We start from the raw sequence: 27,595 nt of genomic DNA on the forward strand, positions 1-27,595 counted from the left end.
AGAGGAAGAAGACAATGACAAAGGGGCGGAGAAAGGCAATTCCTCTCTGCAGACTTTGCCCCTTTCTTAAACTGGGGGACATCAGTCAAGGGCTACCTCCACCAGGTGGATGAAGAACTGCCAAGAGCTCATATCAGAACTGAGTGTGCCTGCTGCTTCTGTCAACCAGATCTGCCTTGGCAGGGACATTATGCTTACCTCAAGGTGCCTGGTCAGTGAAAAGCTTGAGTAGATAGCACTGACCTCATGACTGTCTTGAAAAATAAAATAAAATTTTGTACTGAGACAAAGTTTATTTATAACTCCTTGGTTATCTCGTAGTTTTCCCCCCTGAGGAAATGTTGCAAGCTCAATGGTGATTTTCCACACTCAAACTATGTCACGGAGACTTTTCGCTTGGAAGGGGCAGCTGCTTTGGAGTATTACCACGGCCAGCATCAGTGTAACATCATCTCAAAGCTACTTGTGAGTAGAATACAGTATCATGCTGAAGGTGTATTTGCAGTAGGAGGCATATCTGTAGCTCATAGGTGGTCTATTAAGGCCATATATGCTACCAAACATATACAGGGAGAAAAGAGGCAGAAGACTTCAATTAAAGCAGTTCACAGTGGCCTTTCTTCACAAAGCAGAATTTACTATCTCATTCAATGGCAAGAAATGGTAAATAGGAATTTCAGTTTATAGTAAATTCAACTGTGTAATGCAAAAGTCTTCTGCATTTATCTTTAGGATACATTGTGGGTTGTTTTTTTTTTTTTTTAATTCCCAATGTGTTTGGCTTAGGGTAACATTAAAATTAATTTCCATTCCATGACCACAGCTGGACAAACTGTCCAGATGCCTCTTGTATTGATATAAGATAATAAATTACACGAGAAACACAAATACAGATGTTGATTGTATTTTCAAAAACTAAACTGTCCTCAGGGCGCCTGGGTGGCTCAGTCGGTTAAGCGTCCCACTTCGGATCAGGTCATGATCTCAGGGCTTGTGAGTTCAAGCCCCGCATCAGGCTCTGTGCTGACAGCTCAGAGCCTAGAGCCTCTTCAGATTCTGTCTTTCTTTCTCTCTCTGCCCCTCCCCCACTCACACTCTGTCTCTCAAAAATAAATAAACATTAAAAAATTAAAAATTAAAAAAACTAAACTGTCCTTATTGATGGGATTCATATGCTCATCGGAAGAAAACCAGTACTAGTAAAAAAACACAGTAGCATTAAGACATACTAAGGCGGCATGATAAAAGTCAAAGAAGAATGTGGGATTGTATGTGGAAGGTTCACCACTACTAACAAAAAAGTCAGTCTGCTCTACTGAAATCAAACAAAATCATTAGGGTGATGTCAGAAGAAACAAAGAAATGAGATAATGATATAGCAAACTAAATATATGAGACATTCACTAATATCTTTATAATCCTTACAAACTTACAAATAAGCCAATAGCAGATGCTACTATATATGTGACAGAGGAGGCAGAGTGAAAAGTAGGAGCCAAGGACTCTCTCTAGTCCTAATCCAATCACCTTTATTAATTCAACAATTATTTACTGAGTGCCTGCTAAGTGCCAGGCTCTGTTCTCTAGTCTGAGGATACAAAAATCCTCACAAAACAGACAAAAATCCCTGCCCATCTAGAGCTTAGCATATAGTGAATAATTTGAGCAAGACATACTGCGGTGACTAGAAAGTTTGTACAGAGAAACCAAGACAAAAGGGACTGTTAATAAAAATTGAATACACACACACCAAATGTACACATATACATGCACACATATACGTATAATGATATAAAATGAAGACTGTTGATGACAGTGAAAATGAATATAAAAGCAGAGAGCACATTCTCATAATCCTAAATTACTTTTGCTAAAATCAAATGCCAGCAATCACTTTTCTCTGATGAGGCCTGACACTGCACAATTATATGTATGAACAACAAAAACCTTAGATGATGACATGATGGGCTGGGATGTACAACCAACAAGTGCGGACCAAAAGACTAGTTGCTACTGGCCAAAAACTTAAAAACCATAACAGAATTAACTGATAAACTCTCCAACTCATCAGGCAATATATTCCAGAAATGGGAAAAAATAAGTGTTGATTACAGCAAAAGCCTTGTTGCAAGTATGTAGACGGGGCTGTAAGTAAATTTGGGCAGTTATCTCAGCATAGGGGGTAGTTTCACACAGTCCAACAATTTGGCAAAATGTGATTCTGCCATTTCCACGGTCAACTCGTACGGTGTATATAATGTACGTCTGCCATGTTACTAGGCGATTTCAACTCTAACAAGAGATTAATGGAATATTCGGCAAACGGGTTCCACTCTTTGAGGGCGGCACATTAAATAAATGTATAAAAAGCAAAGCAGACAAAAATACGTGCAGACACAACGCAAATACCGGAGTCAAACAAGAGAGAGAGAGACAAGACTTGCAGTTGAAAAGTCCCGGGTCATCAGTTCTGGCCACTGAAAAAAAAAAATCTAAGAACTTCTCCATCTAGAGGCTTAGAACATACACTCAGTCCCCCAAGTTTGAAATGACTGTCCACTAAGAAGGGAAAAGGAGTACTGATGGTTCCTCTTAGGCCCATTCAAGTCACGGGGGGTCGAATCCCCCTCGCTTTGGATGGATGGGACTGGCAGGTACACCTGAGGCAAAGGAAGAGTAACAGGTCCGAAGCCCCGTAACTCCGATCAGGAAGCAAAACACAAAGTTTAAAAAGACAGTGAAGGGCGGAAGGCAGAGAAACCACAGCAAGTCAAATAACTGTAACAGAAAGAAATAATGCGTTGGGGATCCCACGGAATCATCTCTACCATTCAAAAGGCCAGAGACTGTAGAACCCACAAGGGCCGGGATCTTCGGGGTCCCGGAACTCAACACCCAGCCTGAAGCGGGTGAGGGGGAGCAGTTCCCGGGAACCCCCTCCCTCCCCTCTCGCCTCAACCCCGCCCATTGGGTCCGCCCCGTCCCGCCCGGCTACTCACCGGATTCGCTTCCCACATAACGGTGGCGAAATCGAGCGGAGAGAGCCTGGGGGAAGGGGCTAGCCGCGGGACCGGGGTGTTGGGTTTTTTCCGAGGGTCCCCGGGAGCGAAGGGATGGAGAGGCAACCTTTATGTAGGCCTTCCTTCTACCCCGCCCTGTCACAAGCCAGCGTCTTCGGACCACCGACCCTCCCGACTTCCGCCCGAACCGGCCAACCAGCGCTGGCCCCGCCCCGCCTCCGGAAGCTCGTCCCGCCCCAGCCGCTCCCTTCCGGGCGGTGGGCGGATCACGGTGGGCGGGGCTTGCGAGTAAGGGGAGTGTAAGGGAATTTAAAGGGCTTCTCCAACCACCTTTCCGGTGCTGAGTCCCAACGGCAACATCTCCTCCCCGAATGATCCTCAAGCAGCGGATGGTTGTATTTCCAACGGTATTTATTGATCACTACGTAGTGAGTGTCGTGTCAGAGTGCCAAGAATCAGACAGGCCTGAGAATTAATCCCAGAGTGGCCAGTGGCTTTTGGGACAAACTTCAGTCTCTCAAGTTCCTCCTCTTCAGAATGGAGACAGTAATAGTACCCGCCTAAGGGTGTAGTGAGATCATTTAAAACACCAACCACAGTATTTGGCATGCAGTAAGAGCTCCCAGACAGCTAGCTAGGCTCTGGCATGCTAGACTGACCCGTAGGCAGCCCATGCCCTCGTAGAGCTTAGAGTCTTAGGGAAGAAAGGAAAAGGTAATTTAGGTAAATAAAAAGGTACAGTATGGTTTATAGGTAGTATGGCAAGCACAGGGTTCTTGGTAAGATAGCCGCTTACCTAGGACAGAGTGTCTACTTTCCGTCTTCCTGCCTACGGAGTTTAAGCTAAGACCTAAAGGATACACTATTGAACTTAGCTGGATAAAGAACCCTAAGAGATGGGGAGAATCTTCTGGGCAAAGAAATAGAATCTACCCAGGAGAAAGGAAAAAGAAACCGTTTGTTTATATTATCCTTCCGGGCTTTTCTACATAGCTCTACACATTAAAAAAAAATTTTTTTTTTTTTGATCAAGGAATACCTATAGATTTAGAACCTGGTTCTTTCACTTAATATCATATGGATAGCCTTCACTCCAATGCATTTAAGCCTATTTCATCATTTTGAAGGAGACCCATGGCATTCCGCGGTTTGTATGTCTATCTTACACACACACATTTGAAGTAATTCATTGTGTTAAATATTTAAGTTGTTTTCAATTTTTGCTATTCTAAAAAGTGCAGCAATAAACATTCTTGTACATTTGTCCACTTACCTCCTTGGATTAGTTCTTATAAATGGACTTGTTCAATAAGAGATTATAGAGATTATAATCTAAATAAGAGATTATAGAAATTTTGGTACATATTGCCAAATCACACTCAAGAATAGTGTCTAAATTTGAAATCTCTAATTTTTTCTTATAAATAGATTCAGATAGATATCTTCACCTTATTTTTTCCACTTTACTTTTTACAAAATAGTTAACCAGTTGCCCCAATATCACCTATTGAATAACCCATTTTTTCCCCAATGCTTTGAAGTGGCACGTTAATTACAAACTAAATGTGTGGGAGGGAGGCATATCTGTTTCTGAACATTCTTGTCTATTTTATTATCTGTGTATTACCCTGCGATGTCACACTTATAATCGTTGTAGCTTTGTAACATATTTGCTGTTTCATAAAGCAGGTTCTCTCCTAATTCCCTTCTTTTTCAAAATTTTCAAAATCGTGAGTCTTCCCATTCAGGAATACATCTCTTCATGTATTTAGTTATTTTATATTTTCAAATATATACATATTTTTTCACAAAGATTTGCACAATTTTTGTGAATTTTGTTCCAAGATACTTTATAATTTTTTTGGTGTCATTGCAAATGAGACATTTTTCATTACTGTAAGTTAGGGAAACTATTGATTTTTGTCTATTTAACATGTAACCCTACACACTGAAAATGTCTTATTAGTTCTAATAGTTTGTAAGCTGATCTCTCTGAATTTTTATGTCAAAACTCATTTTACCTGCAAATAATGCAGTTTTTTCTCTTACTATTGCATTGGCCAAAACCTCAGAAAACTTTTGAGGAACACATGACAAGAGAATGAACATTCAGTCTACAATGCAGTAAAACAAGCATTTGTCTCTAGTTCGTTCTTGATATCCTTTAAATACACTGTCAACTTAGGGTGCCTAGCTGGCTCAGTCGGTAGAGCATGCAACTCTTGATCTTGGGGTTGTGTGTTTGAGCCCCACGTTGGGTGTAGAGATTACTTAAAAATAAAATCTTAAAATATGCTGTTATCTCTCAATTTTTTTTCTTTATTTGTTTTCAGAGTGCGAGTGGGGGAGGAACAGAGAGAGAGGGAGACACAGAATCTGAAGCAGGCTCCAGGCTCTGAGCTGTCAGCACAGAGCCTAACGTGGGGCTCAAATCCACGAACCGCAAGATCATGACCCCAGCCGACATTGGATGCTTAACTGACTGAGCTACCCAGGCGCCCCTAAAAATACAGTCATCTTTAAAGAAACTTCCTTCTAATCCTCATGTCCTACAAGGTTTTAGGTAGGAAAGGAGGTTAAATTTTATGAACTGTCTTTAAGCTCTATTACTATGTTCACTTTTTACTCTGACTTGTTAATATAACTGTACTAGATTTCCTAATGTCCAGCCCACACTTACATACTTGAAAAAAACACTCCCTTTAGTGTGTTCACTACTCTTTGAATACACTACTGGATTCCATTATTTAGGATTAAAATTTATTTATAATTAATGAAATTGGCCCATTGTTACTAGTGTTTTTTGTGTTCATGTTCAACAATTTTTATTAAGTGAATACTATTTAGCTCTTTTTCAAAGATGGGGATTTTTATAAAGCAAGTTAGGACCATGTCCTCCACCCTTGTGGGGCTGGGACTATACTTCATTTCCTTGAAGTCTTAAGAGTTGCCAGTGGTGGTGATCAAAGAATGGAATGGAGAGAACACAACTGGTTTGAATATATATCAGCTTTTAAAATATAAACTGCTATATCTCAAAGTAATATGAAGGGAACATATTTCATAAATTGAAAATAGCTGTGCAAAGTTTAGTATTAAACTTTTTTCCTATCATTCTTGATTTATGACCACTGAGAGAACAAGAGTGGGAAGGGACCTTAATGACCATTTAGTCCTGGGGTCGCAAACTGATAGCTAATGAGCTTTAGCACACACAGAGTATCTAAGTTTAGGGGGTAAGTTACTGCCATTTTAAAACTAGGAAATTTCACATTCAATACTGTGACTCTGGCTTCGCTTAGACTCGGTATTCTCATATGCCAACAACTGGCTAAAGTCTTGCTGATCCCATCCCACTAGGAATGGCCTCTCAGCTTTCCCTGAGTTACCAGGCCAATATCTCTCATCCTTAAATTACCTACTTGGGCCATCTAGGTATTTGAAATTGTACTAATAAGGCACCTCTTATTTGGCTAAGGAAGTGCAATGGATCTGGGACTTTCTAAAATATCCTCATAGGAAACAACTTGACTATACTTTTCTATACCTCTCAAGGACAGGCCCCATCACTGGGGCCCAGCCTCTCAGTCTTTCAATAGATTACTCTCTGCATGTAATGCTTGAAATATCTCCTGTCACACAAGGTCTGGCATTGGGAATGTTTCCCTCTACATTATGGCTCTGGGCAATGTGCCACGGCAGTAGAAACTATGCTTACTGCCCATGGTCACTGGCTTTCTCAGGAAGACCAAACAAACAGAAGACAGTTTACTTTATCTTACATGTTTTCTATATGTGTTCTGGGTGGAAGCGTCTAGAGCCATGCTAACCCCAGCCCAAGGATACTGAGTGCTCGCAGCCCCCCTTCCACCTGCTTGAGTGTATTAGATCTTTGAATACCAGGAGAGGAGGGAGGAAATGCCTGAGGGGAAAGGAAAGAGGAGAAGAAAAGGAGCAGTGGAGACCTGTCACTGGAAAGCATGAAAATGATCAGAAAACCATTAGCTGAGTGGCAAGGGAAAGTGGTGAAAACCAAATGTCACATAAAGACAGTAGAGGGAGAAAAGAGAACCAGTAAGTGGTGAGATGCAAGATATAGTATCACTTATAATTTTAATGTAATTTTCATAATTGTTTTTATTTTTAAATCTTCATTTACAGCCAGAAATAGGGAAGTGCTCAAAATGCACATGGAAGACAGGCTGGATTTGACAGAAAGGAGGAGCCGGAGACCGGAAGAAGGCGCAAAAGGAACGCCGAGGGGCCACAAGAAGGTACCCGGAGTAAGGGAGAAAAAGCAGCATTTGTGCCCATCAGCCTTGAACATAAAGACCCAGCCTCAGCCTGAAAAAGAGCCAACAATGAGGCAGCCCCAGAATCAGCCCTGCTGTTGAAGTCTGACGCATTAACAACCCCGACAGGAATTAAGAGGTGAAACAAGCAGATGAAACATTTGCTGAAGCCGAGATAAGCATTCCTGGGAAGGAATTTTTCAAAAAATCAAAATGAATCCTGTAAATCTTCCTAATTAGGAAACATGACCAGAAATTAAATTCAACTGAAAAAAAAAAATGAAGTGCTAAATAACTCCCCCACTAAATGGCAAGGCTCTATTGAAAATACCACTGATTATTAGTTTTAGCTGCTCAGGGAAATTATCTGGGCACAATGCTGGGCATCAACATGCAGCTCACAGCAGCAGTCAAAAGCAGCAGCTGAGATGTGTGGCCATCCTAATTAGAGGATGGAGATTCTGAAAAGGCTCTGGGGCTGTGACATTCCTGGCTGGGGCTTTCCTTCCAGGAATGCCACATTAGGGTTTTGGTCATCACATTGTCAAGAAGGACTTAATAGGACTGATCCGGAAAGGGACAACAGAAATGACTTAGAAAAGAGTGTGAGAAGCTTTGAGGTTAAAAGCAGAAAGCAGGAAAACACTTCCATAAGAAATAATTTTAAAAATTAGGAGACAGGGAGGCAAGCAAAAGCTTTGGGTGATGGAAAGAGTGGCCGGAGGGTGTCCTGCCTGCATTAGGTCATTGCAGGCATGTGGGGCTTTCTCTTGTTCCTAATGAGCATGTCCAGGGAGGTCAAGAAATTAGAACAAATTATCTGATATGAATTACTCTTCAGTTCTTCATTTGACAAATATTTACCAACCACCCTCCATGTTCTAGGCACTGTCTCTAGCTTTTTAGGATAGATCAGTGAACAAAATAGAGAAAAATCCCTGTCCTTGTGGAATTTACATGCTAGGGGGGCAGGCACAACATTGTGCAGTATGTTATAGGGTGATGAGGACTACAGAAAAAAAACAAACAAGGTAAGGATATTGAGAGTAATCAGGATGGTCCTCATTGAGAAGGTAACATTTGAGGAAAAGTCTGGAAGAGGTAAGGGAGCAAGTGTGATGTATATTTGGGCAAAAAGTATTCCATACAGAGGGAACAGTTGGTGCAAATTTCCTAAGAGTGTGAGTGTGTCTGAGTGTGCATGTTTGGAGAGCAGGGAGCAGATAAGATGTGCAGACTGAACTGGGCCTGGTATAACAATTAGCAAATACATGGCACAAAGTATGTGTTTGACCCTGTTATAAGCTCTTTCTATATACCAACAAATATAATTCTCATAACAACCCTATAGAGTAAGTGCCCTTATTACCCCCTTTTACATGTAAGGGTAGTGAGGCTCAGAGAGATTAATTACCTTGGCCCAAGACCAAAGATTCAAACCTAGGTGGCTGGCTACGGAGCCTGTGCCCCTAATTACTACTCTATGCCAGTTTTCAATGTGGTTTCAACCCATCTACTTCTGACACCAGACCTGATTACCCAATTGCAATTGGAATTCAAGTACTCCCCCAAGATAAATTTATGTTCTTCTTTATAAAAAGGCAGTGTTACTTGTTGCCTTACTGCCTACATCCCTTTCCCTGACCGTTTGCACCCTTCGCCTACCAACTCGAGGACTGCTCTTTTCTGCAAGTTCACCATGAAGTCCATTGCTTTCGTCCAGCAAATCAAGTACGTGTCTACGGATAGAGCTTTGATTCAGTGTGGGAGGGGGGGTTGGTGAGCAATAGAGGGGGCTTCTGTAGATTAATAATGCCCTATAGATCACTAGGAGGCAGGACAGAGCATACACTGCATTTAAAAACTAGATATGTATTGTCTTTCCTTCCACTTTAAAAGGCACCGTGTGGAGGAGGTGTGTTTGTAATACACTGACCACTGGCTGTTCTCATGCTTTCTTCCCGTTCTCTCAAGATAGAGTGCCTTTATACTAAAAACCATTGAATTATGCACTTTAAATAAAGGAATTGTACAGTATGTAAATTACAGCTCAAAAAAAGCTGTTAAAACAATTCATTTTTTTAAAAATATAGGATCTTTGCTTTCACATCCATGGTTTAGCCTCCTCTGGCCTCCTTCACATAGCTTTAGGGAGTCCAGAACCATACCCAGAAAGATGTCCACCAGTCTTAAACCCCAAGCACTCCACCCAAAGTTACAACTTTGTTTTGACTTCCATGCTTACAGCATTATGCCAAGGAATAAATGACTTTCCCATTATACCTTCGGTACCAATTTTCCTTATTAGAAAACAATAATTCTAACATTTGTATGTTGAGACAAGCACGTATCTATTATGCAATAGAAGGTAATATTCGCATACATGAGAAGGCAATATTCACATACTGTTAGAAGCAGCTTCTTGCTTGTGGCTGACTGTTTCCAGCTGAGGGTTAGGGGGCACGTGTTCCCTGCCTTTATGGGAGAGAAGCTTGAGATGACATGTTAAAGTCTAGAACAGTCAGGAGACTCAGAGGCTGATCCAAGCTCTGGTCGTAAGTAGCTGGGTAATGTTGCACAAGTCACATCCCCTTTAGGGGCCTCAATTTCACATCTAAAAGATGAGATCATTGGACCAGGTGATCTCCAATGTTGCTGCCAGATCTCACAGTCCATGATTTGGTGTCATAATGAGACAGATCAGATGCTGGGCTAAGGTATATCAGCACCATGATGCCCAGACATTCAGGAAGCAAAAGATAAACTCCCTGCCTTTGAGGAACTTTTAATCTATTGGAGGAAACTAAAAAGAGAATTACATGTAAGACTTGTAAAAGATATCAAGTAAATACACAAGCCATCCAAAGAATGCAAGGGACAGGAATCAGCTAAGAATCAGTTCTCCTGTCCAGATCATTTTGCTTTGACTCACCTGTGCAACTAAAGAAACAAGGAGGCTCTTACTCTGTCAAACTGTGGGACCTCTGAGACAGGTACCCCTGATACAAAGGCACTCCTTGTAGACCTTGTGGATGGACTCAAATCACAGAATAAGAAACTTTCAGAGGAGAAAATGAACCCTAGCAAACATGTAATCCAAATCCCTCCATCAACATTTAACATTTGTCGATGATGCTTTCTCATGTTTACATTCTTACATGATAGGATACTCTTAACATTATCCATGATCCTGAATAATTCTAAAACTGGAATAGGAATGCCTGTAATATCCTTCCCTTCAAAGTCCGGTGGGTGAAATGTGGAATGGCTTTAAGACAAGGCTGATCATTACCACAGAATTGAACAAGATTTGCCTGGGAATCACTTCTCAAAAACCACTGCCCTGAAGAAAGTTAAGTTCCTCCCCTCTATCGTAGGGCGCTTGTACATTTTCCTATGTCATGCTTTCATTTCGCATCCATTCCCACTCCCTGAGGCTATTCTAAGCATTTCTGCAGGTCTCCAGTCACATGCCTTTGCATGTCCTCACTTGCCATGACTTCTTAAAAAAAAAAAAAGTGAAACTAAAAACAAATAGAAAGGAAAAAATCAGCGTGATCTCTACCATTCAATTCGTTCATTTTCATCTGTCCTGGGAGGATATCTTTCAGCCTGGGCTCTGCTGGGTGAATACTTACTCTGGGACTAGACTAAAAATCACTGTCTCTGGGAAGGATCTTGGGGAAGGCCTGCCTGGATGAGCCGATGATACAAGCCTGTTAAATATTTGTCCCCTGAGGTATCTTCCACTCCAAATATTTTGGGATGCAGATAGGAATGGTGGTCCCTCAGATTGTCTGAAACAGGGTTTTTACTCCCTGACTGGAAATGTGCTCCTTTCATCACTAGATGGCGCTGGCACACAGGCAAGAATGGCTGTGATTTAATTTAAAAAAAAAAAAAAAAAAAAAGCGAGCACAAACTTTCTAATAAGCCAGAGAATTCCTTTGTTTCTGGGTGGGCAAGATCAGCTTTTGTCAAGCACATTTAAGAATAGCTGTCTGGAGTAGCAATAATCTAATTGTGCTGCTTTACCCCAAATCAACCAAATGGTCAAGACCGAATGAAAGCAGTATAATGTGTATTTAGGAGTAAAGGCATTTATAAAAAACTACAGATCTCTTAACTATGTAGTGTCAAAAAGAGATAGGTGGTCAGGAGGCTCAACTGTGCAGTATAATTAAAAAGTGAGAAGTTTTACATTCTTGTTCTGATATGGATTGATATGGATGGACCTTTGCCAGTTAAATAATACTGATATAAATTCAGGTAGCTACAAATTCAATTAAGAATTAAAGTAGAAACTTTCCTATTTCCCAACAAATCATATTGTTTGAACATATTTGTATCTGTTTCAGGATTGGTTGATGGACCATTTGATAAGTTACTCACTATTGGAACCATAACCACTAACCAAATTCTGCTAAGATAACATCTAAGTGGAGTCTTAGAATTTTGGATTTGGAAAGGAGCTTACATGACCTCTGTCTTCCTCCCAGTTCCCACACTAACCTCTTCCACATTAACAAGGGCTCACTCCGTCTGTTTAAACTCTTATAGTAACGGCAAACTGGCCACTCTGAGAAACTGCCCATCGTATTTCCAGAGAATTCCAACAGAGAGTCCTTTAGGTTGAACCAAAGCATGGCTCTTTATAACTTCTACCCATAGATTTCCATTCTTCTTTTTAAAGGAATTCTGAGCTTTTTTTCATATGACTTGTTTTTAAATATGTGATGCTTTAGGGGGCTCCTGGGTGGCTCAGTCAGTTAAGCAACTGTCTCTTGATTTTGGTTCAGGTCATGATCTCATGGTTTGTGAGTTCGAGCCCAAATCAGGCTCTGTGCTCATGCACAGGGCCTGCTTGGGATTCTCTCTCTCCCTCTCTCTCTGCCCCTCCCCTGCGCTCTCTCTCTCAAAATAAATAAAAACATGTAAAAAATTTAAAATATATGTGATGGTTTAGGACTTCTCAGCCCTTTCTTCAACCATGTTTTATATAACATGGTTTCTGAATTGATTTTGGTTGCCTTTTTCTGATTTATCTTAAAACGTGTTCTGATCACATAGCCAGCAGGACCATTAGCTGTCTTGGTTCAAACACTGTGTTTCTATGAAGAGGACCCACATTTGGTGAATTCTCTTCACCGTTTTCTTTTTGGAGCCTGTGGCCAACTCCTAGGTCACTCCCATGGACGTGGTAGGTCAGACCGGCCCAATCCTTGTATATGAAATTAATTTTTTAAGTTATAATGCATGTGTTCAGCTCTGAGATGTGGCACAGATTTCAGTTTCTGGCTGTGGTCTGTCAAAATTACATAGATTCATTTAATTCAGACTCCAATGCCAGACATAATGGGATTCAAAATTTTGTTCCTCTGCTCATGAACTGTGTCATCTTGGGCTAGTGACTTGATCTCTGAAAATGTCAGTTTCTTTATGTCTAAAATGGAGATCTAATATTACCACCTGCCTCAGAGAGTGGTACAATTTAAGTGTGATAATTTTGTGGAAAAATATTTAACACAGTTCATGCAATATAGCAAGTGTTCGCTAAGTGTTTGCTATTATTATTATTATTATTATTAATATTAATATTATCCAATCATCCTTCATATCAGCTATCCCTCCTTGTTCATGTCATATGAAAATCTGATAAGCATCTCCTGTAAGACACAGACAAAAATCCTTTCAGAGACGTGTAAAAGAGAGACCTCCGGGGCTCACCACCGTGGCTTCCCTTCAGGCTGACATATGTACTAATCAGCAGTCTTTAGGTATAATTCTTACACCAGCCGTGGTTGTACCCATTGGCTATCAGCCAGGTCATGTCTCATCCACAAGGTGATTATGATAGATTTCGTCAGATGCCATGCTGAAAGCAAGTATGGTTTTGATGCCTCTTCTTTCTGCCAGTCTAATATCCCTATCCAAAAAGGAATAAATGAAGACATGTTTTGTTTTCTGAGATTTCGGGTTGGCTCTGAGTGATCTCTGCTTTTCTAAAGACTTACAAAGAGTCTACTTAATAATCTGTTCAGTTGATGGGTTAAAGTGGGGAAATTGTAGGTTATTTCCCCCTTCGTTTCTATTATTATAATAATGTTTGTGGAGTAAATAGCTTTTTAAAATTCTGTTCTAGAATTCTGCCAGGGATAATTGTCAAGCTGACTGGCTTATAGTTTTTATAATATGCCCCTTTCCCCCTTTTTGAGAATCGGGACAACTTTGTTCTTCTCTTGTCTGTTAACAGTTCTCCTATTCTCCATGCTTTTTCAAAGATTATTGACAATGGTTCTGGGAGTTCTTTGAGCAACCTGGGATGTGATTTGTCAAAGTCTGGAGATTTGAATTTATTAAGGGGGGTGAAAAGAACACCACACTAGTTTCTAGCTCTGGCTTTGCCCTTTACTAGCTGAGTGAGCGTGGGTACGTTTTGATTTTATTTCAGCTGAAACGTCCCCATCTGTGAAATACGGCATTGGGACCAGATGATGTTGAAGGGCCCTTCAAGGTCTGATGGTCTCTGTTCTATGTCTCAAGTAATCTAACATTTTCTTACTAGCTTTTTTCATTGATCTCGGCTTTCAGTTTCCTCTCAATAAAATTTATTCTACCCTTTTTTTTTTTTAATTTGGAAGATACATTTTGGTTTAGAATCCAAATGTTGCAGTGTGGCACTCAGAGTCCGACATATCTGGCCCCAGCGTTTAATTCTGGCTGTGTCCCCTCCACCCAGGTGCAAGCCTACTATCCATTCAGATGGACCATGCCGTCTTCCAGGTGCATAGGCCCTTCCATCCTTTTGCTAAGGCCACTTCCCTAAGGTGAAATGTGATATGTGATTCCCAGCCATCTCTTTCAGTGGGTTTTCACCGGCCCTTTAAAGCCCAGTGCAGTTACCAATCCTCCTGGGCAGTGTTTCCTAACCACCCCCAGGCACAGTGCTCTCCTCTCTCCAAATCTCTGATGCATTCAGGCAGTTGGTCTGCCACTTGATCACAATAATCCTTGTGGCATTTGGGTGTGGGTGTTGAATTGTGTTGTTATTGATTTGTGTGTCCTGGGCTGCTCCCTTCTTCCCTCTTCCCCTCTTCCTGTTGAGCAGTGTCCAGGGGATACTCCAAAAAGTTTGGTGGGCTATTGAATGAATTCCAAGCCATTGACAGTTTTTCCTAATCAGAATATTTAGGTAATAATCTAATATGCAGAAATTTCTTTTTTATCTTAGGAGTCATAGGAAGTAAGCCCACATAGCTCAATACTAGAACACATTTCATTTTAAGGCAAGAAAAGGATTTTAGTACACAATTGATAACAAAGCCCAAACTAGCTCACTTTCGTCCCTATGCTATGAAATTTGAGAAAAGTTGTTGAATGGACAACTAATTGCTTCAGGATCAATTTGCATCATTGGTGCCCATCCTATTCTAATCCAACCCTTCTTTTATTGGCCAACAGCCTAACGCATTTATATTTCACCAAATAAATGGTATAGTTACATTTCTTAACAATGGAGAAACTACTGTTGTGTGTCCTACATAACATCAAGTGCATCCCAGGGAGAACTGGCTTCTCCCCTCAATGTTTGTGAAATAGTTCTTGATAGTAAATTATAAATTGTCATGAGTAATCTTAACAGAACACTTCAGAATCACACCACTGTCATAAAAATACAGCTGACCCTCGAACAGTTTGGGAGTTAGGGGCACCAACCTCCTGCACAAGAAAAAATCCATGTATGACTTTTGTCTCCTCCAAGCCTCAGCTACTCCTCCCTTCCTGTGGACCGGAAGCCGTACCCATAACACAGTCGATTTACACGTATTTTGTGTGTTATATGTTATATTATATGTAATGTGTATATACACATATGTAATATGTCATATTACATGCATGTATTCTTACAAAAAAGTAAGCTAGAGAAAAGAAAATGTTAATGAAATCCTAAGAAAGAGAATACATTTACAATATTGTACTGGAAAAAAATCTACATGTATCTGGAGCTGTGCAGTTCAAACCCATGTCGTTCAAGGGTCAACTTGTCCTATAGTTGTGGGCAAGCCTTGGGATGAGTTTGTGACAGAGGAAAAATAAATTCTTTCCAAAAATAAGCTGCTCCCAAAGCATGTCAGAAACAGAGCTGAGAAAAGAAGTCATTCTTATGTTCAACACACACTGAACATCCACTTATGTACCAGACCCTACTGGGGACATTGGCGTTAGGCACGAGGAGATAATAGAAAGGATATCTAGATTTTGCTCATGAGGAGCTCACCTTCTTGGGGGAGAGAGCACTAAAGAAACAGATAAGGACTGTGTGGTAAGAAAAATGCTATGTCGGTGATTTGTGAATCCACTGGGGCCAGGGGCCTGGGTAGAATGTAGAAGGCAGCAAACATCTTTGTTCCTGTGTAGGACTCCCAACCTCCCAAAACCTCCCCACACACCTGAGAAGAAGCTAAGTTCTCTGGTAGTCACTACCCCTGCCATCTTCCAACACCAGGAAACAGTTGGGAACTGGGAGGCTGAACCATGTACTATTATAGTGAGAGCTGCATACTAACAAGCCAGCCTGAGGCTTATAAAGCAGTGTTTGTACAGCTCACTCATTGCCCTGGTTGGGGTGATAAGCACAAATTTCCCAGGCAAATACAAGTAAAGCCAGTGCTTAGTAAGCTCGTAATAAATGGGAGTGTTTATAACTGTTAAACATAATGATAACACTGGAACTCTTTACAGGAAAGCAAAAGTAAAAGTGTGTGAAGAAACAGCCCAGCCACATGCATTGCTGGACGCATCATCAGCCGTGGGAACATAAACTCCTGCTCGCCAGTAACAGTCATCCAGAAATTACACCACTGAAGCCACATCTCCTTCCCTTAAAGAGCACTGTCAAGAGCACTTGTCACTTCAAATCAAGGAAAGTACTTTCCCTGGCAAATCCCATCCCTGTGAAGCCAACCTTATCTCTCACATGCCTGAACCCCTGACCCCCTCCCCCCCCCCCCCCCCCCAGCCTTCACCGGGTTGCAAATTCCAAGCCGGCCCATTGCCTGGACCATGGCTTCCCCACATTTTCTCCTTTTCTCTTCCAGCTTGGTCTCAGATGACTGGGCAGGGCTCTTTCCCCCCACCCCCACCGTACCTCCCCAGAGAGGAGGATGAGATCACTTCTTCCTTCCACCTGAGGAAACGGAGGCCCACAGAGTTTTGCCACTTGTCTCAAGTCACACTTCTAGTAAGGGCCCCAGGGGACCCTGAACAGGAATTGTGACCTGGCCTGTTTTGCAAGCCTCTGAGCTGTCTGCACATCCTGCCCTTCACCAGCAGGGGGCTCCATTGCTGCCTTGTCTTCCCTCTACCCACAGAGGTTCTCAGTATGGAGGCAGAAGGGGGTGGGGTGGTCCAAGCTCCCTGAGAATTGTAGCATCACTGGGAGAGGAGGAAAGGGGACCCAATGGATTTCCCAGAGGACTTCCTCCTACAGGGAAACCCCTCATCCCCACAGCCATGGAGGCGAGGCCGCCATGTGAAAAACTGTTGACCAAAAACCATGGGGGATTGCAGTGGTGTAAAAACACTTTCAGTGGAGCAGATTGGAAATGGGACTCTGGCTCTGCCATTTGCCAGCTCTTGATCTTGGGCCCATGAATGTCCCCGAGGCTCCCTTTCCTCATCTATAAAATAGCTACAGTAAATACCTACCTCATCAATTTGTTCTGAAGATTCAATCTGGTGATGCGGGTCAAGCACGTGGCCCCATGACTGCGGTTATTTCAAGTACTTGAAATCTGTTTTATTTCGAGAAAATGACTTGCCTTAGGTGGAGAGGTGATTTTTTTTAACTTCATTTTCTGCACTTTAATGTATTTATTAAGTAATGTGTTAATGGGGGTGCCCGGTGGCTCAGTCCCTTTCACCTCCAACTTCAGCTCAGGTCATGATCTCACGGTTCATGAGTTCGAACCCCACTCGGACTCTGTGCTGACCTCTGGGACCCTGGAGCCTGCTTGGGATTCTGTGTTTCCCTCTCGCTCTTTGCCCCTCCCCCACTCGTGCTCTTTCTCAAAAATAAACATAAAAAAAGAAATGTGTTAATGGATTAATAAATAAATGCATGCATCTTTAAAATGTAAGAAAAACACGAGTTCTTTCCAAAGTAAAAATGTTCAGTGTGCTTTAGTCCTAAAAGCTTCATGAGACCTTCTGTAAGAATGTCAAAGAGCAAACTGGAGCAGAGGGGGCCTGAAGCTGTTTTGTTCTACTGTGGCTGAAGTTTTTGGCTCTCAGTGTCAATAAAGACCTCCACAAGACATAGCTAGGAGGAGGCTTTAGGACCCAAAGCACAATATTTGTCATTCTCCAAAAGTTGTAGGGTCCATCTCTGATGGCGCCATCCCCAAGAATAAACTCCTGGACTTCTCATGTGGAATAGGAGCCTGTTAGAAAAACCCCTCAAAGACACACATTTACAGCCAGACTTAGAGGCCTGTGGGAAAAGTAATTCAGAAAACAAACAAGGAAAGCAACAGAAGACTCGGTATCTACATGTCCTGCCTCCTATCCTCTTCTCCAGGCCATGAAAGACAGATCCCGGGGGGATTTTAGGGCACAGCACATGTTGCTTTCCCATTTGCTTGGTGTGTACAATCTTACCAGTAGGCTGTGTCCTTCCACCTGCGCCGCAGAGTTTCTGGCTATGCTACCAGGACAGCCCAGCCAGAAACAGTCTGAGGACTGTGCAGGCACAACACTCCCTCCAGGGTTCTCTTGCCCTCTCCATGATTCCCTTTCCTCACGTCCTCCTGGATATCCCTCAAAGTGTTTTGCTTGGTTTTTAGAGACACTATATGGTTTCTCATAGAAGTTTCTTCATTTCATGGGAACATTGTTTCAATGTGTAAAACCTTACACCCACCTAGTGTCTCCATTTCTTTTTTTAATTACATCTTAAGCCCCTGAGACTGGGCATCTACCCAACTTCTTCCACTGTTCCCCTGAAAGCCAGTGACCTTCTTCTTCTCAAATCTGGTGACTTTCCTAAGCTACCCTCCCTGCCCCCTTTCTCAGCCCTGGGGCCTCCCTGGGTTTGGTCACCCAGCTAAAGACTCCTTTCTGAAAATACTCTTCATTCCATCCTCTCTGGCATGCTTGGTTATCTTCACTCCCTTGAGCAAGAAAGTAGGTATGAACTCACAAACCAAGCAATGCCTTTTTTCTGTGTTTTCTGCCTTCCCACCCCAACACACACACACACACACACACACACACACACACACATGCATGCACAGCTCCCTAAGTGTGGGTGTCCTGTAACACTTACTCCTTGGGCTATGCTCTTCCTTTTTTTGTCTTTCTCAGTGAACTCATCCCATCTCATGCTTTTTAGCCATCAGCTCAGATGGCAGTGCCCACAGTCTTCATCTCTAATTGTGACTTTCAGAGCTTCTGGGTTGGTGAACACATGGAGATTTCAAGAGAATGGAGTATCTGTATATAGAATGGAAGCTCCATACCCCTTCCCTACACCTTTTCCTATGCATCTCTTCCATCTGAATGGTCATCTGTATCCTTATCATACCTTTTAATGAACTGGTAAATGGAAATATTCTTGGAATAGGAAAAAGAAAACAACAACAGAGAAACTTTCTGCATGGCAAAAAGGGGTCACTTGACCATCAAAGACCCAAATACTCTTTTTGCCTTTGAAGCAAGAGGACATTGAGAAGGTGGAACTGTCAGGATTAAAGAAGATTGTGCTGGCATTAGTTCCTAAAGGGTCCCTGGCCTTGGAAGATGAGTCTCTGACATTTATGATGGTGTGGGAGTTGAAGAGAACTGCAGTTATGAGTCTCTATGAGTGGCAGTGTCCAGGATAAATAAATAAACGTAAAAAAGAAAAAAAAAAGAAGCATGACAAAGGAGAAATACCTATGGTCATGGCGCCTGAAGTAGACCAGCTAATTGTGACCCTCAGGTCTACTCTGTCTCATGACTTAGAGGATGCCTCCACTTGGTGTCTTCTCAGATTCAGTTAGTGGAGTTAAACACATCTATCCCTTACCAACCTCTTCATGGGTATTTCAGTCTGGTTTTCTAACTTCTCCCTGTCTTACACATTTTCAACTTGGTGGCGAGACCAGCTATAGCTACACGTTTTGGTCACCCCATGTACCAACATATCTGTATTACAACTTTATTTTTCTCTTTTAAAATTTTTATCTTACTTATTTTTGAGACACAGAGAGAGAGAGAGCACTTGTGCGTGTGAGGGAGGGAGGGGCAGAGAGAGAGAGAGAGAGAGAGAGAGAGAGAGAGAGAGAGAGAATCCCAAGCAGGCTCTGTGCTGTCAGCATGGAACCTGATGTGGGGCTTGATCTCACATCCCTGAGATCATGACCTGAGCCAAAATCAAGAGTCAGATGCTTAACTAAGTCACCCAGACACCCCTGTATCTCACCTTTATACCACTGCTATGGATGAGCTGGCCCTGGTCCTTGCAAAGGCCACTTTCTCCATGCACACACCAGATCCCATCCTGCAAATTTACTCATTTTCCTAGCAATTCTCCTCTCTGTTCTGGAGAATCACTTCTCTGCTCTCTACTGGATCTGTCCCATGAGCATTCAGACATGGCTCTATCTTAAACACACACACACACACACACACACACACACGCACACACACACACAGGAAACCTCCTTAACCCCACTTCCTCCTCCAGCTGCCATCCCGTTTCTCTTCTTTACACAGCAAAACTCCTTTCAGTAGTTGTTTATACTCATAGTCTCCAATCTTTCTTCTCCCATATTCTCTGTTGAACTCGGTCTCATTAGGATTTCACAGCACCCTACCCTCCCATGCCTTCCCACGCATGCCATCACTGCCAAGACCGTTCCTATGAAAATCACCAATAATTGCCTCACCATTGCAGTCTGCGGTCATCCCAAATAATCACTGTGCCTGACCCCTTGGCAGCATTTGGCCAAGTTGATCACTCCATCCTTCTTTAATACACTCTCTTCACTTGGCTTCTGGGAAGCCACCCTGTTCGGATTTTCCTTCTTCCTTCCTGGATACAGCTTTCCAGGCTCCTTTGTTGATTCCACCTTATTCCCCACTTCTTACTGTTTGAATGTCCAGGACCCAGTCCCTAGACTTCTTTCTAATTACTCTCTCTCCCTGAGTGACCTCATCCAGTCCATGGTTTTAAATATTATCAATATGCCTATGATGCCTGCATTTGGAATTGCATGTACATGTATCCAATTGCCCATTCACAATCTCTATTTGGATGTATAAGAGGCATCTGAAGGCATCCAAAACTGAATTCTGGTCTTGATGCCAAAACTTGGTCTTCTCACAACCTTCTCCATCTTAGTCAATGGCATTCTTCTGGTTGGTGGGGCTTAAAATCTTAGAATCCAATCTCCTTCCTCCCCCCACCCCCTGCTCCCTCTCTCTTCTCTCATATTCTGTGGTGATTCTTCTGCAAATCCTGTTCTCTTTACCTTCAGCGTAATGTGCATAATACAACTGCAACCCACCACTTCCAAGGTACTTCCTTAGTCCAGTCACCATGTAATGGCCTCCTAACTCCCTGCTTGTGCCTGGCTGCCTACATGCTATTCTCAACAGAGCTCTCAGAGCAATTCCGTGTAGCCTGAGTTTGTCACTTCCCTGCCTCCCACGATGACCTGAACAAAGATCAAAGTGTCTACAGTGGTCTGCGAGTCCCTCCATGGTCTGAAGCCCTGTTGCCTGTTGTGCCCCATTTCTAAATTCTCTCCCCCTTGCCTTCTCCACTCTACCTATGCTGGCCTCTGCTCCACCTCAAACATGCTGGGTGTGGTCCCACCTCTGGATCTGCCCTTGCTCTTTCCTCTACCCCAATACTCTTCTCCAAATATCTATATGACTTGCTTCCTTACTTCTTCAGGTTTGTATTCCAATTTCATCTCCAGCTGAAGATGTCCCACTTACTCTATTTAAATAGCCCTCTTCCCAGTCTCAAAGCTCCCTAACTCCCTTACCCTGCTTGGATTTTTCCACAGCCTTATCACCAACTGTCATTATGTATATTTACTTGTTTTTCTTTTTCTTTTAATAGCCTACCTTTCCCTTTTAAAATGTAAGCTCCGTGATGGCAGGGATTTTTGTCTGTCTTGTTGACTTCTGAACCCTCATTGACTAAAATGTGGACACATAGTAAATACGTGTCAAGTACCTGAATGAGTGAATGGATTTCTCCCTTGAAGATGATTTTCAGGGGTGCCTCAGTGGCTAGTCAATTGAGTGTCTGACTCTTGATTTCAGCTCAGGTCATGATCCCAGGGTCATGGGATCAAGTCCTGTGCTGGGCATGGAGCCTGCTTAAGTTTCTCTCTCCCCCCACCCCCACCCCTGCCGCTCCTTCTCCTCTCCCATGCTTGCTGTCTCTCTCCCTCTAAAATAATTTTTTTTAAATGATTTTCAGATTTCCTCTTATATTCTCCATTTTAGCTACCAGCCCTAGTTTAGAACTTATTTTCTCAAGTCTGTATTACTATAATATCCTATGCCCTGGTGTCCTTTAGTAACAGAACCAAGACTATTAAACAGGTTTCCTGATTCTCAGCCTAGATTACCTCCACTGCCTGGTCATTCCAGCCTCTAAATATTTTTAATGTTCTGTTAGTAGTGCCCATCTATGATGGCAGGCTTAGCCAGAAACTCATTGAGAACATAAGCTTTGATTATGCTTGAGAACCCTGTTTAAGCAGTCATAGGAACAAACTTTTGCCCCCATTCTTAGAGGTTCTAACGTCTTAAATTATATTCTTGTCAGACTTTGTGGTTAAAAAACCACAGCACAGAAAGTGAGTACATTATTGGGAATGGAGGAGCTTGGACAAGCTGAGTAACATAAATACATTCTTTTTGGAACCCCTGGAGTTTCTGGGAGCCCCTCTTCCAGGAGAATAACAAGGCTGAATTGAGTGTAAGAGACATATCTGTGATTTTCATAACCTTTGCTCCCTCCTTTTCCATGTGGCAGAAGGCTTTCTCTCTGAAGCCAGGAAAAACAATGGAGCCACAGCATGGCCCTGGGCTTTGCAAACCCAAATACCTAGCAGGACCAAGTAGAGAATGTAAATGAGGAAAGAAGTACAGATCATGAAGACCTGGGGAGGGCATGATCTCCCTAAAGGGATCACCTCTCTTCAACTTGGCCAGTGGTTGCCAGGGGAAAAATGTGGGTCCACAAATTTTCAAAAGAAGCTGGAAATCTGGAATTTGATGATGGAAAAATCTCCTAAATTGTAAATGTTGACAATATATTCAATTTTTTTTTAAATGCCATATGGTTCACAAAACACATCTCTGGGCTATATTGGTCCTGTGAGCTGCTTTCCCTACAACCTATCAGGCAGGAAAAAGAGAATAAGCAGTAGGGTCATACAGATTGAATTAGACTCTTGGCTCGATCTATTAGATCACAGACAATGTTATTTCAAGTTACTTAAACCAAGCTTCATGTTTTCCATCTCCAAATTCAGGACAGTGCTTACAGGAGTGATATACAAATTAAATGAAATAGTGTTGTTGGCACTCAATGTTAATTTCCCTTCTTTCTTATTCTCTGCCCTCTCCCCTCTTTCGCATTGCACAATAAACTGGAAAGAACAGCTCCTCCACATTCTTATTTGAAGCAAGTTAAGCAACATTTTTTATCATTTGTCATACATTTTTCTAGGCAAATTGAACATGATGAGCCTAAAAGTACACCAGTTGTTTACCAGACCTCATTTGCATCTGTGATAGGAAGCAAACCTGAAGAGGAACTTTTTGGTTGTTACTCTGTTTCGCTTTATTTTATTGTGTTTTATTTTTAAAGGACAGGAGGACAGAGGATGTATTAAAGAAACATTCTTCCCCAAATTAAATCAAATTCAGAAAACACGATGTCCAGCCGCAAAGGGGACCCCGGCACAGCCAGAAGAGAAAACTCCACAGCACTCCTTAGGTTTTCAAAAAGCCTTTACAAAAGTGGGAGGGAGGGGCACAGAATCAGAGCAGAAAAGCAGAGTGTCACTTGCTTGTAGCCACCACGTTAGCAAGTCAGGGGCTCAGAAGGAGCTGAGACTTGCAAAAAGTGCTCAGGAACAGCAGAAAGGGCTTTATGCAAATATGTTCTGCTCAGGAAGACTAGGGAAGGACAGGTCCAGTGCTTAGGGCAGAGGATGTAATGCTAGCAGGTGAGAGATACAAAGCAGAGTTACTCAACTCCTACTTAGCTTCCATCCTATCTCCAAGAAGGATCTTTAAGCTGGAAAGAGTATAAACATGGTGAAGAGGAAATTGCAGCCCTAGGTGCGAAGCTCCTTAGAAAATAAATACCTGGCCTCTCTAAATAAGCTCAGGTCTCCAGGCCCTGACAAATTACATGCCTGGGGACTGAAACAGCTTGTAGATTTAATCACAGAACCATTGTCAGTAATCTTTCAGGAATCTCTGGAGGGATGCCAAAGAAATAGTGATGGGCAGCTGTCCTAGTTGTGAAAAGGGAGACTACGTAGGTTTGGGAAAGTTTGCACTGTTCAGTTTAATTTTGATCCCAGCAAACCCTAACCTGGGTTATTAAAGAGTGAGATTATAATCATATCAAAAAGGAAGTGGTATTCTCAAGAAGCCAGTACAAATTCATGCAGAATAAACCACATCATACTGACATCATTTCATATTTTTTACATTTTTTTTGAAAGGTTACCAAAACTCACCGGATTATTCCAGAGGGAGCGAATCTTTCAGCAGGGCTTTTGACAAAGTTTCTCATGGTAAGATGAATAGATAAGGACCAGATGCTTTCCAGTTGAGTGAAGGTACAACCAGGCAAACCACGGCATCCAGAAAGCATTGCACGATTGAGCGAAGTCACCCAAGGAGAGGTAGATACAACAAGATGCCTCTGGTCCCTGTTTGGGACCGGTTCCGTTGAAAATCTTTCAGTGACATGCACTATATGCCAACATGTAAATATGGGCTGACACAAAATGAAATATAAATAATATGCTGCATGACAGAAACAGGATATGGTCTGCCTGAACAAGGAGCCAAAACAAACACAGTGGAATTTAATGGGGGGGGGGGAGAGGAATGAAAGTTTTTCATTTTGATTTAAAGAAAACAACAACTCAGTTATTAAAACTGTTGACAATAGTTAATGTAAAGAAGTCTTGAGGACTTGAGCTCAAAAAGCTCAACATAAGCCAAAAGTTCTGACATGGCTACAAAAGACTAATGTTCATCAGGCAACAGAGAGGGAAGCATAGGGCGCTCCCCTGCCCCCCACCAGTCATGAGCATGCCATTGGGCCACTTCCCTCAGGGTCTCAGGGTTTGCCCTAGGCACTGGGTTTCTCCTTCATATTAAGCTTTGTGGGCCTTTGTCATTTTTTTTTTTTTTAGTTATAAAATCAAAATATAATCATTAGAAACTTAGAAATGTAGAGAGGTAAAAAAAGAACATGAAAGCAATCTAGTTCTCTCATTAGTTGAGGATCACTACTGATTTCATTTTGGTATGCATCCTTCAGATCTTTTTTAGTGTAAGGAGGAGGCAAAGGGGAGAAAGTTTTAAAAAGGGGAAAACGTACGGGTACCAGGGTGGCTCAGGTGGTTAAGTGTCCTACTGTTGATTTCGGCTCAAGTCATGATCTCATGGTTTGTGAGTTCGAGCCCCACGTCAGCTTCTGAGCTGACAGCATGGAGCCTGCTTGGGATTCTCTTTCCCTCTGCCCCTTCCCCCAGGATTGCATTGTCCCTCCCCCCCCCCGGCCCCCACGTCTCCCTCTCTCTCCCAAAATAAATAAAACTGTGGCTTATGTAGTTTTATATGGTTTTAAAAAGTAACGTCGTATCCTGAATTATCTCCCCAACTCATTATATATCTTTTAAAAACACAGCTTTAATAGTTACACATTCTATTATCATATGGATATGCCTTAATCTGTTTACATTGACTCATTTAGGTTGTTTACATTGTTTACATTGACTCATTTAAGCTGTTTCTTTTTAGAGGTGTGGCAGGGAGATGACACCAGATTTTAAAGGGGATACCGACAAAGCAGTGAGCAACTCAGGGTGGGCAGCAAATTAAGAGAAGGCTCTTGGAAACCTTGTCGTGAGAGGGGCAGTTAGAAAATGAGAATGTTTGTCCCAGGGAAGGGCAGACTGAGAGAACCCTGAAAGTTGTCTTCAAATCCTTGAAGAGCTGTCACAGGGGAGAGAGAGAGAATTAGTGCTGTGTTGCTCCAGAGGTTGAATGAAGAGAGTGGAAACAGGTTGGGGGGAGTCTGATCACAGCTCCATCTATCACGATTCCTGCTGCCTACCAATGGCCACCATGGGAAATGCTCAAGCTGAGGCAGGATGGCCACCCGGGGCAGGAATTTGTGGACCGGATTCCTCCATGGCGTGGGAGGCAGAAATAATAACCTCAAAGATTTCTTCCAACTGGAAGGTTTGGTGTTGCTTTCTAAGTAACAAAACTGCCCTTCGGTGACCTTGCTTGCATGAAGAATTTATGGCAGGTAAGGAGGACAGAAGTCGATGTCATTAATTTTACTGCCAGGGTGAGCACTGTAGCTCAGAGATACAATATACATCTTTGTGCTCTGTATTGGTTCTCATCTAGATAGCAGTTTACAGTCAACAATGTGTTTTTCATATACACCTTGTAATTTCATTCTTGTAACAGCTTTGCGAAGTAGGTGTTATCATTCTCCCACATTTAAAAACGAGAAAATTGAGGCCTAAAGTGCTCAAGTGACACAGCCCAATCCTCCAGCTCCTGTTCCCTGGTACTTTCCACGATAAGATGTCACTCCTCTGGTGTGAGTCCCTGGGCGGTCTTTTATGGGCTCCCATAGGAGGGTCTTTTGTCCTTTACACCGTGTGTATTTCATAGCTAGGCTGCTAGATTTTAAAAACCCATTCGGGTAAGATTATATGTTATTTTTCTTTTTCCATGCCATCCTCCTGTTACTCAACGATGTCTCTAGAATGCAGATCCAACCATGTCAGCCCCCTGTTTAGATATCTCTAGTTTCCCGTTGTCTCCCACAGTGACTCCTAACTCAGTTGGGAGGGGACATTTTGGAATCTTAGCAGGAAATGAAGCATGGTTCAAAGCATCAGACATTATTTGAAAAGAAAAATTAAAGCTCTTGGCTCATAAATACATTTCCTGCTTGGTAGTGATATATAGGCAATACTATAGCCCTCAATCCTTTTGGGAGAGCATATTATTTTGAGAGTGCAGATGAGTGCATGGGATTTTAATTTTTATCAAAGGGACCAATAAGGTTTTAATGCTGCTGTTTGAGAAACACTGATGAAATAATGCCACCTCTTTCACGTATCAGATTTTTAAATACAGTCAGGCTTATGTTTGGGCTATCTTCTATTGGTCTAGGTTTCTATGTCGAAGCAATTCCATCTTTTTTTAAATTAATGTTTTAAAGTGTATTTATTTTTGAGACAGTCAGAGTATGAGTGGGAGAGGGATAGAGAGAGAGGAAAGAGAGAGAGAGAATCCCAAGCAGGCTCCATGCTCCTCATTGAGCCTGATGCAGGGCTCGATCCCACAACTGTGAGACCATGACCTGAGCTGAAATCAAGAGTCGGACTCTTAACCCACTGAGACACCCAGGAACCCCAAAGCAATTCCAGCTTAATTATTGTGACTTGATAGGATGTTTTGACAGGACAAGCGCCTCTAATGTTTTTCCCTCCAAAATTGTCTTAGCTATTCTTGGCCCTTTGTTCTTCCATATTAATTTTAGTATGAGTTTTTCAAGGTCCTTGAAAAAAAAACCCTCATTTTAATTTTGGTTGTCACTGCACTGAAATCATGGATTTAAATTGGGGGGAAAAGCTGACAAGCTAATGATATTGAGTCCTTCCATCCATTTATCCAGGTGTGGCAGGGTATGCTGGTCACCTACTCATTAGCGACATGCCGTACCCCATGCCTTTCTTGTTGGTAGAACAACAAGCCCCATGATAGAGGCTGCAGACAGGAGATGCTCTCCCAGCTCCCTTACTGGCAGGCATGACCTCAGGACGTCCTCCTGGGCAGTGGGGCATAAGGTGAAGATTTATGAGAAAGGTTTGATAATAATGGATGTGTGAAGAGATACTTCTACGTCCTTCAGAACAGGGCTATGTGAGGAAGACTTTGCACACAGACTAGAGTTAGGACATCTAACCTGCAACCCTGAGAAGACAAATCTGAGGA

The 27,595-nt window shown here is 42.3% G+C and overlaps 1 protein-coding gene and 1 long non-coding RNA gene across 5 annotated transcripts in view; one reads left to right on the plus strand and one right to left on the minus strand.

Moving 5' to 3' along the window:
* The window catches only part of PARP11 (poly(ADP-ribose) polymerase family member 11), a 44,707-nt gene extending 41,499 nt beyond the window's left edge, over positions 1-3,208 (minus strand). For all 4 annotated transcript variants that reach the window (XM_007089664.2, XM_042991601.1, XM_015540848.2 and 1 more), the window contains exon 1: positions 3,000-3,208. In XM_007089664.2, the coding sequence (XP_007089726.1) occupies positions 3,000-3,017 (18 nt within the window). In that variant the 5' untranslated portion in view covers positions 3,018-3,208. The remainder of the gene's footprint in view (positions 1-2,999) is intronic.
* An 81-nt stretch (positions 3,209-3,289) lies between these two features.
* LOC102970932 lies at positions 3,290-16,298 on the plus strand. The gene is made up of 3 exons (XR_446001.3): positions 3,290-3,427; positions 7,182-7,451; positions 16,055-16,298. It is a non-coding gene; the product is annotated as an uncharacterized LOC102970932 (long non-coding RNA).
* The last annotated feature ends 11,297 nt before the right edge of the window (positions 16,299-27,595 follow it).

The sequence above is a fragment of the Panthera tigris genome, chromosome B4, assembly GCF_018350195.1.
Source record: "Panthera tigris isolate Pti1 chromosome B4, P.tigris_Pti1_mat1.1, whole genome shotgun sequence".
NCBI classification, from domain to species: Eukaryota; Metazoa; Chordata; class Mammalia; order Carnivora; family Felidae; genus Panthera; species Panthera tigris.